Below are 13,450 nucleotides of genomic sequence, written 5' to 3'. Positions count from 1 at the left end.
CGCGAACCAAGTAAAGCACGAGATAGCAGTTAACTGTTACTTGAGTGAGATTTAAATTGATCCTTAAGCTCCTGATTGAAATCGCTTCTTTTTTGAGGCCCCAAAGACAAAAATGATCACGTTCTTGTTTTTACATGGCCTGAAGGTTTCTTAAATTCTTCACTTCGCCTCCCGTAAAAGTTCAACTTAGAGACTGAATAAAGGAAGAAAGTTAATTTTGAATGTTAACTTTGAAGGCTAAAAACATAAATCAAAAAAAGGTTTCAAATAGGTACTGCAGCATTCCATTCATCTTAATTAAGACCAACACCCAAAAACCATTATACTCTTATTTACGCAACCCAAAAATTTGGTCTACCATGGAAGCTACAGCTTCACGGATAACTACTACTGTGCAGAAAATTAGCAACGTTTTTACAAAAACAAACAAAAAGCTCAAAAGGTTAACAATTACTTTTCTGCTTGTCTAGTGATGTCTTCATCAATCATTATTATCATCTTACTAACATAACTAGAATCCATTACCATGTTAAAGCTTTCAGTGCAAAATTGATAAAGGCAAATTTTGCAACTGCAAATTTTGCAAGTTTTGCCCTCAGTTGTTATGCTAAAAATTGTTAAAACAAAAAAGCGTTCCGCAAAAAAGCAACGTATTTGGTTGAAAGTATGATCACCTTTGGGTATTCGCTTTTTCTCCCATAGAAATTATATTTCCAATGATTTTCACATCATATGAAGGTGATTAAACAGATTTATTATAGAAAATGATATAACAGAAAAATACATTTTAAAAAGGTTCCAAGCCATTCCAAAAATAAAAAATTGTAATGATAGCATGATTAGCTCCTTTAACGTAAGATGGGAATATATAAAGTTTAATATTGTCGAGTTTGAATTCAAAATTTTTAGCATTTTATAAAGAATACTACAATACCATGAAACACGCAAGAAAATCCATAGCTCGCATTTACATTTGGAGCTTCGCTATGCAAACTCGACCCCCTCGCCAACCTAAGGGCCCTTCTTAGTTTCTACTTGACAAAATTTAGCCGACCAAATTTAAAAAATTATAGAGGGCCCCTAGACGCAAAATTATACAAATTTTGCGAGGAGAGTGGGTGCCAAAGCAAGGCAATATTTTTGGTCAAAATATTTTGAAAGTGCCTAAAATATCAATATGGCTTTTTTTCAAAAACTGCCCGTGGAGCAGAAAATTTTCTCAAAATATAATGTTTGCAGTGTTTTTGAAGAGTTCTGAAAATCAATTTGATCCCGAGGGACCAGAGTTTTGTAAAAATTGTCCGAATAAAAAAACAAACCCAAGCATCAATATTCCGCAATTTCAACGAAAGTCAAAGCAACAAAACTGCTCGTGTCAGAGCAGAAACGGGAATATTCCGACTGCATTTAAGTTTCTATAGAAAATGGTCAATTTTTCGATTAAAAAATCAATTTTTTTTTCAGTTTTTTTTAAACACAATTTAAACCACACGCTATTTAAAGTATGATATTTTTTAATTATAGTAAAGTAAAAAATTGAAAAAAGATCAAGCCTTAATCAATTTGGACGGATCAAAGTTTCGCTTAAGCGTTGATAGCACGAAATATCTTGCATTTTATTTGTCTCAAATAGCCAAATTAGCATTCCTCAAACCTCTATAACTTAACGAAAAATGATCACATGTAAAATGTCGTTTTAATTTTGAGCGCAAGACAACAATACCTTTCGACTGATTAGAAAAATTGCTAAAAAAATGGCTAGTTAAAAAGTCGAAATTTGTGTGAAGAAAATAATCACCCCGAGGACAAACAATCATTCACTTTGTCCAAAAATCTGCACAGGTCTAGCAACTTCTATTCCTTGTAACCAAAACCTTTGAAAAATAGTGAAAAAAGAGAAAACAGATATCGAATTTTTCTTCAAATTTTGATAGGCAATCTTTTTCAGAATTCAGCTGGAAAAAGCTGCTAAAGTTCTCATGGGCCGCTTCGGCGCAAAAAATTTTTAAAGAAAAAACTACGTATATATTAGCAATCGAGCCCACAAATTGAGACTCTTGAGAAAAGATGAGGCAAACGAAATTCAAAAAAATTTATCTCGATCGGAAGTAAAAGTCAAGTTTTGACAAATTTTATCACTATCAAATGTCCAAAGTGAAGCTCTTGAGTTTGACTTAGTGCCAGTAAAGTTAGAGGCGCAACTACCGTTGGAAATGCCTTCAAATTAAGTTCAACTATTTATGTAACATTTCTTGAACATGACAAGAAATTTAACAAAATAAAAAGACTGCTCGCATCCATTAGAACGAAACCCTGAATGTTCAGACTGCCTTTTAAGGTCTATAGAGAAGTAATAAAATTAAATTGTTATAAAATAAAACGATTTTTAAAATAAATTATCTCCCCACACGCCATATAAAGCTTAAAGTGATAAATTTCGCTTCGAGTAAGAAATAAATTCTGGCAAATAAGCTTCCTTCAACCAATTTGGAATGATTTCTTTGACGGATTAAATCTCCGCTCACGCGTTAATAGCGCGAAATTTAAAGCGCGTTAATTGTCTCCTATTGACCAAATTGGCAAACCTTAAACCCAAAAATTTATTTAAAAAAGTTATCGCATGTAAAACGACTTATTAATTTTGAGCTCAAGACAATAGTACCTTTTGAATGTTATTTTAAAAATCCGTAAATACTTGCTAGTTAAAAATTCGAAATTTGTTTGAAGATAAAAAACCACTCCAAGCACAAATATTCCCCTATTTTGTTACAAAAATTGGAACAATCAGATAATTTTTTTAAAATACTAATAATTAATAGACAGTTTGAATAATACTGTAACGTAAAAGAGGATGATTCAGCTTAAAAAAACGCCTTTTTTGAAGCGCGAATTCATAGTTTTTTCAAAGGGTCCCTTTTAGCTCTGCCAAAGTTTATCTTGTTTTTGCAAAAATAACTTTTGAGCCGAAACCAGACTTTTGATGATGAAAAACAAAAAAATCGCTACTGATTCGCGACCCCCTGACTACCAAAAAATTTCCTCCTTTGGTTCTAACTTAAGACCCTTGTTGTTGGCTGACTGTCCCTAACATTTTTCTAAAGGTGCTTTTGACGCCAGTATATCCTAATTTTGAAGGAGATTGCGCCGAAACATGCGAACGCAATTACACCAAAAAACGCGAACGCGAACCAAGTAAAGCACGAGATAGCAGTTAACTGTTACTTGAGTGAGATTTAAATTGATCCTTAAGCTCCTGATTGAAATCGCTTCTTTTTTGAGGCCCCAAAGACAAAAATGATCACGTTCTTGTTTTTACATGGCCTGAAGGTTTCTTAAATTCTTCACTTCGCCTCCCGTAAAAGTTCAACTTAGAGACTGAATAAAGGAAGAAAGTTAATTTTGAATGTTAACTTTGAAGGCTAAAAACATAAATCAAAAAAAGGTTTCAAATAGGTACTGCAGCATTCCATTCATCTTAATTAAGACCAACACCCAAAAACCATTATACTCTTATTTACGCAACCCAAAAATTTGGTCTACCATGGAAGCTACAGCTTCACGGATAACTACTACTGTGCAGAAAATTAGCAACGTTTTTACAAAAACAAACAAAAAGCTCAAAAGGTTAACAATTACTTTTCTGCTTGTCTAGTGATGTCTTCATCAATCATTATTATCATCTTACTAACATAACTAGAATCCATTACCATGTTAAAGCTTTCAGTGCAAAATTGATAAAGGCAAATTTTGCAACTGCAAATTTTGCAAGTTTTGCCCTCAGTTGTTATGCTAAAAATTGTTAAAACAAAAAAGCGTTCCGCAAAAAAGCAACGTATTTGGTTGAAAGTATGATCACCTTTGGGTATTCGCTTTTTCTCCCATAGAAATTATATTTCCAATGATTTTCACATCATATGAAGGTGATTAAACAGATTTATTATAGAAAATGATATAACAGAAAAATACATTTTAAAAAGGTTCCAAGCCATTCCAAAAATAAAAAATTGTAATGATAGCATGATTAGCTCCTTTAACGTAAGATGGGAATATATAAAGTTTAATATTGTCGAGTTTGAATTCAAAATTTTTAGCATTTTATAAAGAATACTACAATACCATGAAACACGCAAGAAAATCCATAGCTCGCATTTACATTTGGAGCTTCGCTATGCAAACTCGACCCCCTCGCCAACCTAAGGGCCCTTCTTAGTTTCTACTTGACAAAATTTAGCCGACCAAATTTAAAAAATTATAGAGGGCCCCTAGACGCAAAATTATACAAATTTTGCGAGGAGAGTGGGTGCCAAAGCAAGGCAATATTTTTGGTCAAAATATTTTGAAAGTGCCTAAAATATCAATATGGCTTTTTTTCAAAAACTGCCCGTGGAGCAGAAAATTTTCTCAAAATATAATGTTTGCAGTGTTTTTGAAGAGTTCTGAAAATCAATTTGATCCCGAGGGACCAGAGTTTTGTAAAAATTGTCCGAATAAAAAAACAAACCCAAGCATCAATATTCCGCAATTTCAACGAAAGTCAAAGCAACAAAACTGCTCGTGTCAGAGCAGAAACGGGAATATTCCGACTGCATTTAAGTTTCTATAGAAAATGGTCAATTTTTCGATTAAAAAATCAATTTTTTTTTCAGTTTTTTTTAAACACAATTTAAACCACACGCTATTTAAAGTATGATATTTTTTAATTATAGTAAAGTAAAAAATTGAAAAAAGATCAAGCCTTAATCAATTTGGACGGATCAAAGTTTCGCTTAAGCGTTGATAGCACGAAATATCTTGCATTTTATTTGTCTCAAATAGCCAAATTAGCATTCCTCAAACCTCCATAACTTAACGAAAAATGATCACATGTAAAATGTCGTTTTAATTTTGAGCGCAAGACAACAATACCTTTCGACTGATTAGAAAAATTGCTAAAAAAATGGCTAGTTAAAAAGTCGAAATTTGTGTGAAGAAAATAATCACCCCGAGGACAAACAATCATTCACTTTGTCCAAAAATCTGCACAGGTCTAGCAACTTCTATTCCTTATAACAAATCGCGTTTTTAAAATAAAGGGTAACTCTTAGCCCTTTCAAGTAAATATCTCTATTTTTAACATAAAGGGTAATAGTATGATCCTTTAAATAAACTTTTTGGATCGAAAAGACAAATTTAAGAGGCAATTTGTTGCAGAACAAATAGCGAACACCAGCACTAAACCAAAACCTTTGAAAAATAGTGAAAAAAGAGAAAACAGATATCGAATTTTTCTTCAAATTTTGATAGGCAATCTTTTTCAGAATTCAGCTGGAAAAAGCTGCTAAAGTTCTCATGGGCCGCTTCGGCGCAAAAAATTTTTAAAGAAAAAACTACGTATATATTAGCAATCGAGCCCACAAATTGAGACTCTTGAGAAAAGATGAGGCAAACGAAATTCAAAAAAATTTATCTCGATCGGAAGTAAAAGTCAAGTTTTGACAAATTTTATCACTATCAAATGTCCAAAGTGAAGCTCTTGAGTTTGACTTAGTGCCAGTAAAGTTAGAGGCGCAACTACCGTTGGAAATGCCTTCAAATTAAGTTCAACTATTTATGTAACATTTCTTGAACATGACAAGAAATTTAACAAAATAAAAAGACTGCTCGCATCCATTAGAACGAAACCCTGAATGTTCAGACTGCCTTTTAAGGTCTATAGAGAAGTAATAAAATTAAATTGTTATAAAATAAAACGATTTTTAAAATAAATTATCTCCCCACACGCCATATAAAGCTTAAAGTGATAAATTTCGCTTCGAGTAAGAAATAAATTCTGGCAAATAAGCTTCCTTCAACCAATTTGGAATGATTTCTTTGACGGATTAAATCTCCGCTCACGCGTTAATAGCGCGAAATTTAAAGCGCGTTAATTGTCTCCTATTGACCAAATTGGCAAACCTTAAACCCAAAAATTTATTTAAAAAAGTTATCGCATGTAAAACGACTTATTAATTTTGAGCTCAAGACAATAGTACCTTTTGAATGTTATTTTAAAAATCCGTAAATACTTGCTAGTTAAAAAGTCGAAATTTGTTTGAAGATAAAAAACCACTCCAAGCACAAATATTCCCCTATTTTGTTACAAAAATTGGAACAATCAGATAATTTTTTTAAAATACTAATAATTAATAGACAGTTTGAATAATACTGTAACGTAAAAGAGGATGATTCAGCTTAAAAAAACGCCTTTTTTGAAGCGCGAATTCATAGTTTTTTCAAAGGGTCCCTTTTAGCTCTGCCAAAGTTTATCTTGTTTTTGCAAAAATAACTTTTGAGCCGAAACCAGACTTTTGATGATGAAAAACAAAAAAATCGCTACTGATTGTTTTTTTGGAAGATTTTGACCAAAAAATTGCGTGCCACAAGTTTTTTCAGCAGTGCCAGATTTTGTATCAAATTAAAGTGCGCTCAGCAGCAACTTCAAAAAAAAAAGGAATCTGTTGCAACTTGAATGCTCTACAGCGCGTTTGCAAAATTTGATCCCTCCGTACCTAAAACTTTTTGTCAACGTTAAAAAATTGAATCAGGATGAATAATTTCAAATTTTCAAAGATAAATAATTAATAGATCTGAGATGTTTTCTGATTTATTCTTGTAAATGGTTCGCCAAAAAATGGTCATTTCTGTCTACTTTCGACAGCTTTCCATCTTGACTTTTTCCCTTGTGAGTTTTTGCCACTTTTGCTCATTGCAAACAAAAAGTAATAAAATTTTAATCACTGAGGACTAGAAACTTAGCAGCGACTTCAAAAAAAGGAGTCTGTTGCAATCCGAATGCTCTACAGAACGGCTCCTACTATTTTATTTTGATACACGAAGCAAGCGGAGTCGAATCGCTTACAAAAAAGGAAGCTTCCGCTGCAAGCCCTTCTCCTTGCCCGCCTAAATCTTTTCCTGCTTGCCAAAACTTTTAATTAGGAATAAATTTATCAGTTCTGCGTGTAAAATGGTCAATATTGGTTGGCTGGAAGTTATAGGTAGTTTAGAACCATTTTGGCATTATAGGGAAGAATTATAACTTGGTTCTGTGATTGTGTTCCAGTCTGCGTTCAATTTGTAGATGTTGCTAAACAAACTAGTTCAATTTTTGTTATTACCATTTTTTCGAAGCCAAATATTTTCAACGTCAGATAAACTGCAATCAACACGTTTCAAAAACACATTCTGCAATCAGCACATAGGGTAAATTAAAATATCATTAATTAAGCGATAGAAGCATCGCGGGTCGAGGTGCTCGATTTATGTTTCGACTTTCTCAACCAAATTTTAGTATTTTTCAATTTTCTCGACCCAAAAAAAGTGTTCGAATTTTTTCAAGCCAACTCAGATATGTTTTGATTTTCTCGACTAGAAATCGATATACTTCGGCTTTTTCGACTGTCTCTTAAGAAAAATTGACATTTGTTTTGACCCCGCATAAATGTGTTTCGACTTTCTCGACACAAAATGGGTAAATTTTTGACTTTGTCGACTATCAAATACAATGGGTAAATTGACAAAAAAATTATTATTTATGCTTTTCAGTTAAATTAGTGTGATGATTCTTGATTTGAAAATAAGCTATAAGAACCTGTAAAATGCAAAATTTTCGATTCTCCCAATTTTGCTTTTTTCCTTTGCAAATCTGAACTGAAACTGTTGATGTGAAACTTGTTACTTGAGGAATTTTCGGCAGAATTAACTTTTTCTGTTTTTTTCTCAGATTTTCTCGAATTTTTTTGCTGAACTTCAAAATATAAGTAAAATCTGAACCAAAAATTACAATTTTTAAATAAATTAGGTTGTTCTCGACCTATGTTTCGACTTTCTCTATCAAAATCAGGCATGTTTCGACTGTGCTCGACCCATGATTCGACTTTCTCGACCTATGTTTCTACTTTTCCGACTAGAAATTGGTATGTTTTGACTCTTTCGACTGAAATTCGATATATTTCGTTTTAATGCTCGACGTGAAGTTGCTTCTCGACCGCGGAATTTTAGTCGCAAAACTGCACTTGCTCGATTTTCGAAGTCGAAACATAAGTCCAGCACCTCGACCCGGGATGTAATTTTAGTAAAAGATGCTAATTTTCAACTAGGGCAGTTTGTTCATTCGAACAAAATTTGGCAATAAATAACAATAGTCTTCAATATAAAAACTTTATACCCCATGAAAACATGTACTCTCCGATTCAAAAAAAAAATTTCTACCTGCAATCATTTAAAAAAATAACTAGAATTCAAAAAATAAACTTTTTGACTCTATTTTAGACTAATCTAGGCGGGGCTTCTTAAAGTTCATCTACAATTACGAATAAGTAAGCGCTAAACCTTAAATTGAGGTGAATTCTCCCGCACTCAAAATTATTCCAAAATGATTTGAGGCCAGCTTTTTGGTCATAATAGTTCCCTATGCGACTGAAAAGAAGAACATTTAAAATAAAAATTTAGCCATTGTAGAAGAAAAAAACATTTAGTTCAAAAATTCACTTCAACAAAATGTTCTTTGCCACAAGCATTATTCAAGATTTGCAAGTTTCCGGTTTTGCTTTGATTCAAACAGTTTTTTGGTTCCAAATTTTGAAACAATATAAGCTCCGTGTAAGCTCAGTTTCCAAAAAAAAACTGTTTTTTTCACTAGTCATTTGACGGGATTTTTTCTGTATCAACTGAAAGCTGTGAATATCCTCTGAAATATTATAAAGGTTTGAAAGAGGCCAGTTTTCATAAATTGGACCTTCAGTCGACCACCTGTCGACTCGTTTGTACTATTTTGAGACCTCCATTTTTGGCTGTTTTCTAAAAACGTCTTTGGCACCAAAATATACTAATTTTAATTTTGAGGGGTGAGCGCGCGCCGAAAAAAAACCAATTTTTTGGTCAAAATGCTCCAAAAAGTGCCTAAAAACGCTTTTTTGGCCTTTTTTTCAAATTTTGCTTGCCGTGCAGACAATCTGGTCAAATTAGGCTCTTTATAGTGATTTTATAGAGCTTAGAAAATCAATTTGGTCGACCTTAATAAAAAAAAGACATTTTTTTTTACAAAATGCACCCCTTAAATAGCTGTATAGTAAAAATATCATTTTACATTAAATAGTGTAACAGCGTCAGGGCATATTTTAGAAAATTATTAGAAAAAAATTCTGATTTTTCTTGAATCGAACGCTACTCCGTAATTTTAAAGAGCAGCCGGAACATTCAGGGCGTCACCCTGATACGAGCAATCCTGTTTAATGGAAGCACGCCAAAAATGGTCAAAAAATGTTAGAAAAAACTTCATGCGAACTCCACTATATGTGTGCCTTGAGTTTTTTGAAAAATCATTGTTGGCGATAGTTCTCTTTATTTGTTTGATTATTACAAAAACAAAACACTAGAAAATTTTAACTTTATACAGTTTTGCAATGACTCGGGAATAGTTGCATTTTTCCTATTCTCGTAATAAACCGGGGCAATTATATTAGTTGTATGGCGTTTTCATCTGAAAATTATTCTCGATAGCAGAGGAAGTGGTTATTACAAACCACTTCAAAGTCATGCCAACTACAAAAAATTAGACTAATTGTTCAAATAGCTTTTAAATATGTAGAAAGCGGTCATAATTGGCAATGAAAATGTTTTATATTATTATTCAACAGGCTGAAAAAGCAGATTATGTTCTGATAAAACTGAGTTCAGATATAATTTTAGTTTAAAAAAACGGATACATTTTAAAACAGATCTAGACTTGGGGAAACAAGCAGGACCATGTACAGTTTTTCCGTCATTTTTTTCGATACTTGGAGCAAACATTTAGTCAAATAACAAAATAGTTCTCATCATACTTGCAAATAATGAGAAGAAAACTTGAGTGAAGTTCCATCGAACTCAAAGACCCATCCTGTTGTTCGAACTAGGAAAATTTAACATTTTTAAAATTTAATTACTGAAAAAAACTAACCCAGCTAATTTCACAGAGGCGGATTTGAATGTAGGATACTTTCTTTCCTTCTCGAGCACACAACTCCGTAACCATCATTGAAAATACCAGGCCGCACTGAAAGAAGAACACAAAAAGGCGGCACTCGTGCCAATTTTTTTAGAGAGACCCAGAAAATGTTGCCAATTTAAGGTCTTCATTTTGTTTTGTTTCTTTGGGGGAGTCAAAAGTTCAATTTTGTGAACCTATGAAAAACAACTATGAAAAAACCTATGCATAAAATTCCAATGATTAAAGCACGCGCGTCCTCACCATAAATCCTGAAAAAGCGCCCATAATTTTATTTTACTAGGCACTGCTGGTCACAATTAAATCTAATGAGTTTTACGCATCCCGGGGTTGACATCCGAACAAAAAATATTTTATTTATACAATTTCACACGTGGAGCTAACGAAAAAACACTAGTCAAAAGTTTTCGTTAAAGATTGCTTGTCATACAATTTCTTATTATTACAACTGTTTGACTCCTGGATGGGCGTCGCAAAAATAATTATTCCTTATTCAGGCACTGATCAGTGGCCATTTATCCATGATCAGGACAAAAACATAGATAAACTCCAAAATAGCGTTGAAACATCTCTGAATCAGCGCTGAAAATCCCAGCTCTGAATTACTGCTGAATCATCTGTGAAACATCACTAACTCTTAGAGCTAGCGATCAATTATCTCTGAATCAGCGTTGGTTTTTGGAATTATATCGTCACATTTAACTATCTTTGGTGCAGTGCTGCACCTTACCAAGATCCGTAGATTTGCAGATGTGATTCATAGTACCTTGCTGAATCAGGGATGACTATCTCTGATAGGGCAACCCAGGCTAGCATTTTAAAAAATTTTGGTAATTTCAAAATTGGGGAAAAACTTTAGTTCTTTTTAGGCGCAAAAACAATTCTAGGCACAAATAAACCATTTTGAAGAAAAAAAAACATTTTAAATGCAAAAATGAAAATTTTGTCTATAACCTAGTCCAAGCACAGTTTTTTTCACAAACAAAAATTAGAATTCTAAGCTGTTTGTGCGAAGAAAGTATTCTTTTTTGTTTTATGTAGTCAGATATTTTTAAGTTCTGTCAAAAACAACAAGGCACGATTTACAAACACTCAATTTTCCAATTTTGCAAAAAAAAAGCTTTCAGCCCTACAAAAAAAATTTGAAAAAACTGTTTATGAAATAAAAGAAGTATTTCACATGGTAAATATACAACTGAGTTTATCAATTTTATAGGCTGAAACGCTAGTTTCACCAGTGTGAAAATGTATGACGTTTTTTTAATCAACCTGGGTTTTTACTCCAATTATTTCACAAATTAGGAAGCAATGACATTAAATTCATCATGTAATTTCAGGTATCTAAAACTCTCGGAGTGAATCGAGCAAGTGTAGCATCAGTTTTGCTACTTTTAGAAAAACTTGTAATATCAATTTTGAAAAACTACCTATTTAAAACAGTCTGAACACAAATTAGTTTTTGCTATCCAAAATAATCTATCAATTTTTCTGCTAAAGTAGTGAATGAGTCAATCAGTTCAAGTCTGATTTTTCAGAACTTTAATCATGTTTAAGCTAAATTTATCTAATTCTTCAGGTTGATTGTTAAGATCCTCTCGCTAGTTTTCTTTTGTTAATTTTTGTTCAACTGACTCTTTTAAGGAATTACGAGAGGGAACTATAACATCATAGGATGAGTTTTTCTACCCAAATTTAGATAACTCGCCGAAAATTTTAGCTGACAAATCAAATGTGTCATGATTTAACTTGTAACTTGCAGGGTTTTCTGGGACACGTCTACCCATTGAGGTCAAGACACATTGCTTGAATACTCTCTATTTGATAGCAAGCGGAGCTACTCGTCCGTGTCCAGAAGTTTTTTGATGATGGCTCTCAACCCTAGCCACATCATGAGTAAAATATTTTTTGTTTAATAATTCGATGCTGGTTTTTGGCTGTAAATACGAAATTGTCCCAGATCCTACTGACAAAATAAAGGATATGAATTAATGACAGTTTCGAGGAGTTCGTCGTTGCAACTAATGTTGGCTGTCTCGTCGCATATCATCCCGTGTTTTTCTTATATTAGCATTCACTTAAAGGCCTTTGCACTTTAAAATTCTATTGAGCCCCCGGTTTGTGGCTTTTGAGGATAGTCTTTGTGCAGACCTTTCTCATTTCAAATTTCCAACTTCATTTTAAGTATATCACCCTGTGTCTAGTTGATTGTCTATTGCCGATGTACAAATGGCCCTGTCCGTTTTCATACAAACAGAAACTGTGAAAGGACGGAGAGATCCTTGGCGAGCGCCTGTCGAGATGCTAAGCTCCTTCGACTTGCAGTTGGGGGCGCTGACTTACCACCGGGTGTAATAACAAGTAATCAATTAGTTTTAAAGTGTATGCTAACAAATACACTTGAGAGAACATCAAAGGCTCAAACAGCTCAATGCGGTTTTCGGTCAAACCCAGTTCCAATTTGATTAAGAAAATTGATGGGTCGCCATTGATGAATTTTTAATTCCAGCATTTGGCCTGAAAGTAATGAATCAATGTTTTAGGGAACTTTTACGTTATGCTCGTGATCCTAAGTTATGCGAGCATACAATTTGTTCTTCACTTTTTAACCATCGGGGTTGCATTGAAAAATGAAGGCTTAAAGAGCCTTCGACTAGCATATTTGATTTTGTCAGATAATATCCAAAAAAGATGGAAGGTTTTGAGTTTGCTATTAAAAGCAACCTTTATCTAGGAATCCTTTATTTCTGATAGCAATCATTTTATGGGCTGCACAGAATATTGAAGTTTTCCGGTTAAAACTACATTCTAATGACAGCAACAGAAGCAGGGCAGTCTGGATTTCGAAAAAAAAATTATCCAGTGAAAATTTATTTGAAAGAAATTAATATTCTATGAAATTCTTACCCAGACAAACTGGTCCGCTGAACTGGATGAGCTTACACGACAAAGCAGCAGGGACAAATATCCAGTCGTAATGAATATTATATATAGCCAGAGTGGCCGTGTTTAGGATTGTAGTGAGCACGTCGGAAGTTGCCAGATTTAGAATGAAGTAGTTCGTATGAGTTCGGAGGCTCCTTTTGGACAGAATGAGCCACATCATGGCAGAGTTTCCGACCAGAGAGACTGCACACTGCACGCTGAACATGATATACGCAAACGCCGTCTCGAACTGAAAAAAGGAAATGTTTAGGGAATATTCTAAATTTATAGCAACAAAAAGAATACTCGTTTATAAGGGCAGAGCCCTGAACGTTCCAATTGCCACTTGATTGGCATCTAATAGTTTACAAAAAACAAATTGAGCAAATCAAACATCAAGTGTGAAAAGCTTGTCTCAATTCAATTTGGCACAATTTTATAGAGGGGGGATTTATTCGCAATAAATAAAAAAAACGATTCCATGAAAATCTACCCTACTCTAATATACCATATGCCATTCTGTTC

At 33.5% G+C, this 13,450-nt stretch overlaps 1 protein-coding gene across 2 annotated transcripts in view; it reads right to left on the bottom strand.

The window, feature by feature from the left end:
- Positions 1–13,175, bottom strand: part of LOC134856034 (substance-K receptor-like) — a gene marked incomplete at its 5' end in the record, with an annotated part of 50,689 nt that extends 37,514 nt beyond the window's left edge. For both annotated transcript variants that reach the window (XM_063872404.1, XM_063872405.1), the window contains 1 exon segment: positions 12,908–13,175. In XM_063872404.1, coding sequence (XP_063728474.1) covers positions 12,908–13,175 — 268 coding nt within the window.
- Positions 13,176–13,450: the final 275 nt, after the last annotated feature.

Source organism: Symsagittifera roscoffensis, unplaced genomic scaffold (genome assembly GCF_963678635.1).
Source record: "Symsagittifera roscoffensis unplaced genomic scaffold, txSymRosc1.1 SCAFFOLD_196, whole genome shotgun sequence".
NCBI classification, from domain to species: Eukaryota; Metazoa; Xenacoelomorpha; order Acoela; family Convolutidae; genus Symsagittifera; species Symsagittifera roscoffensis.
This window is presented reverse-complemented; position numbering and strand designations above follow the sequence as displayed.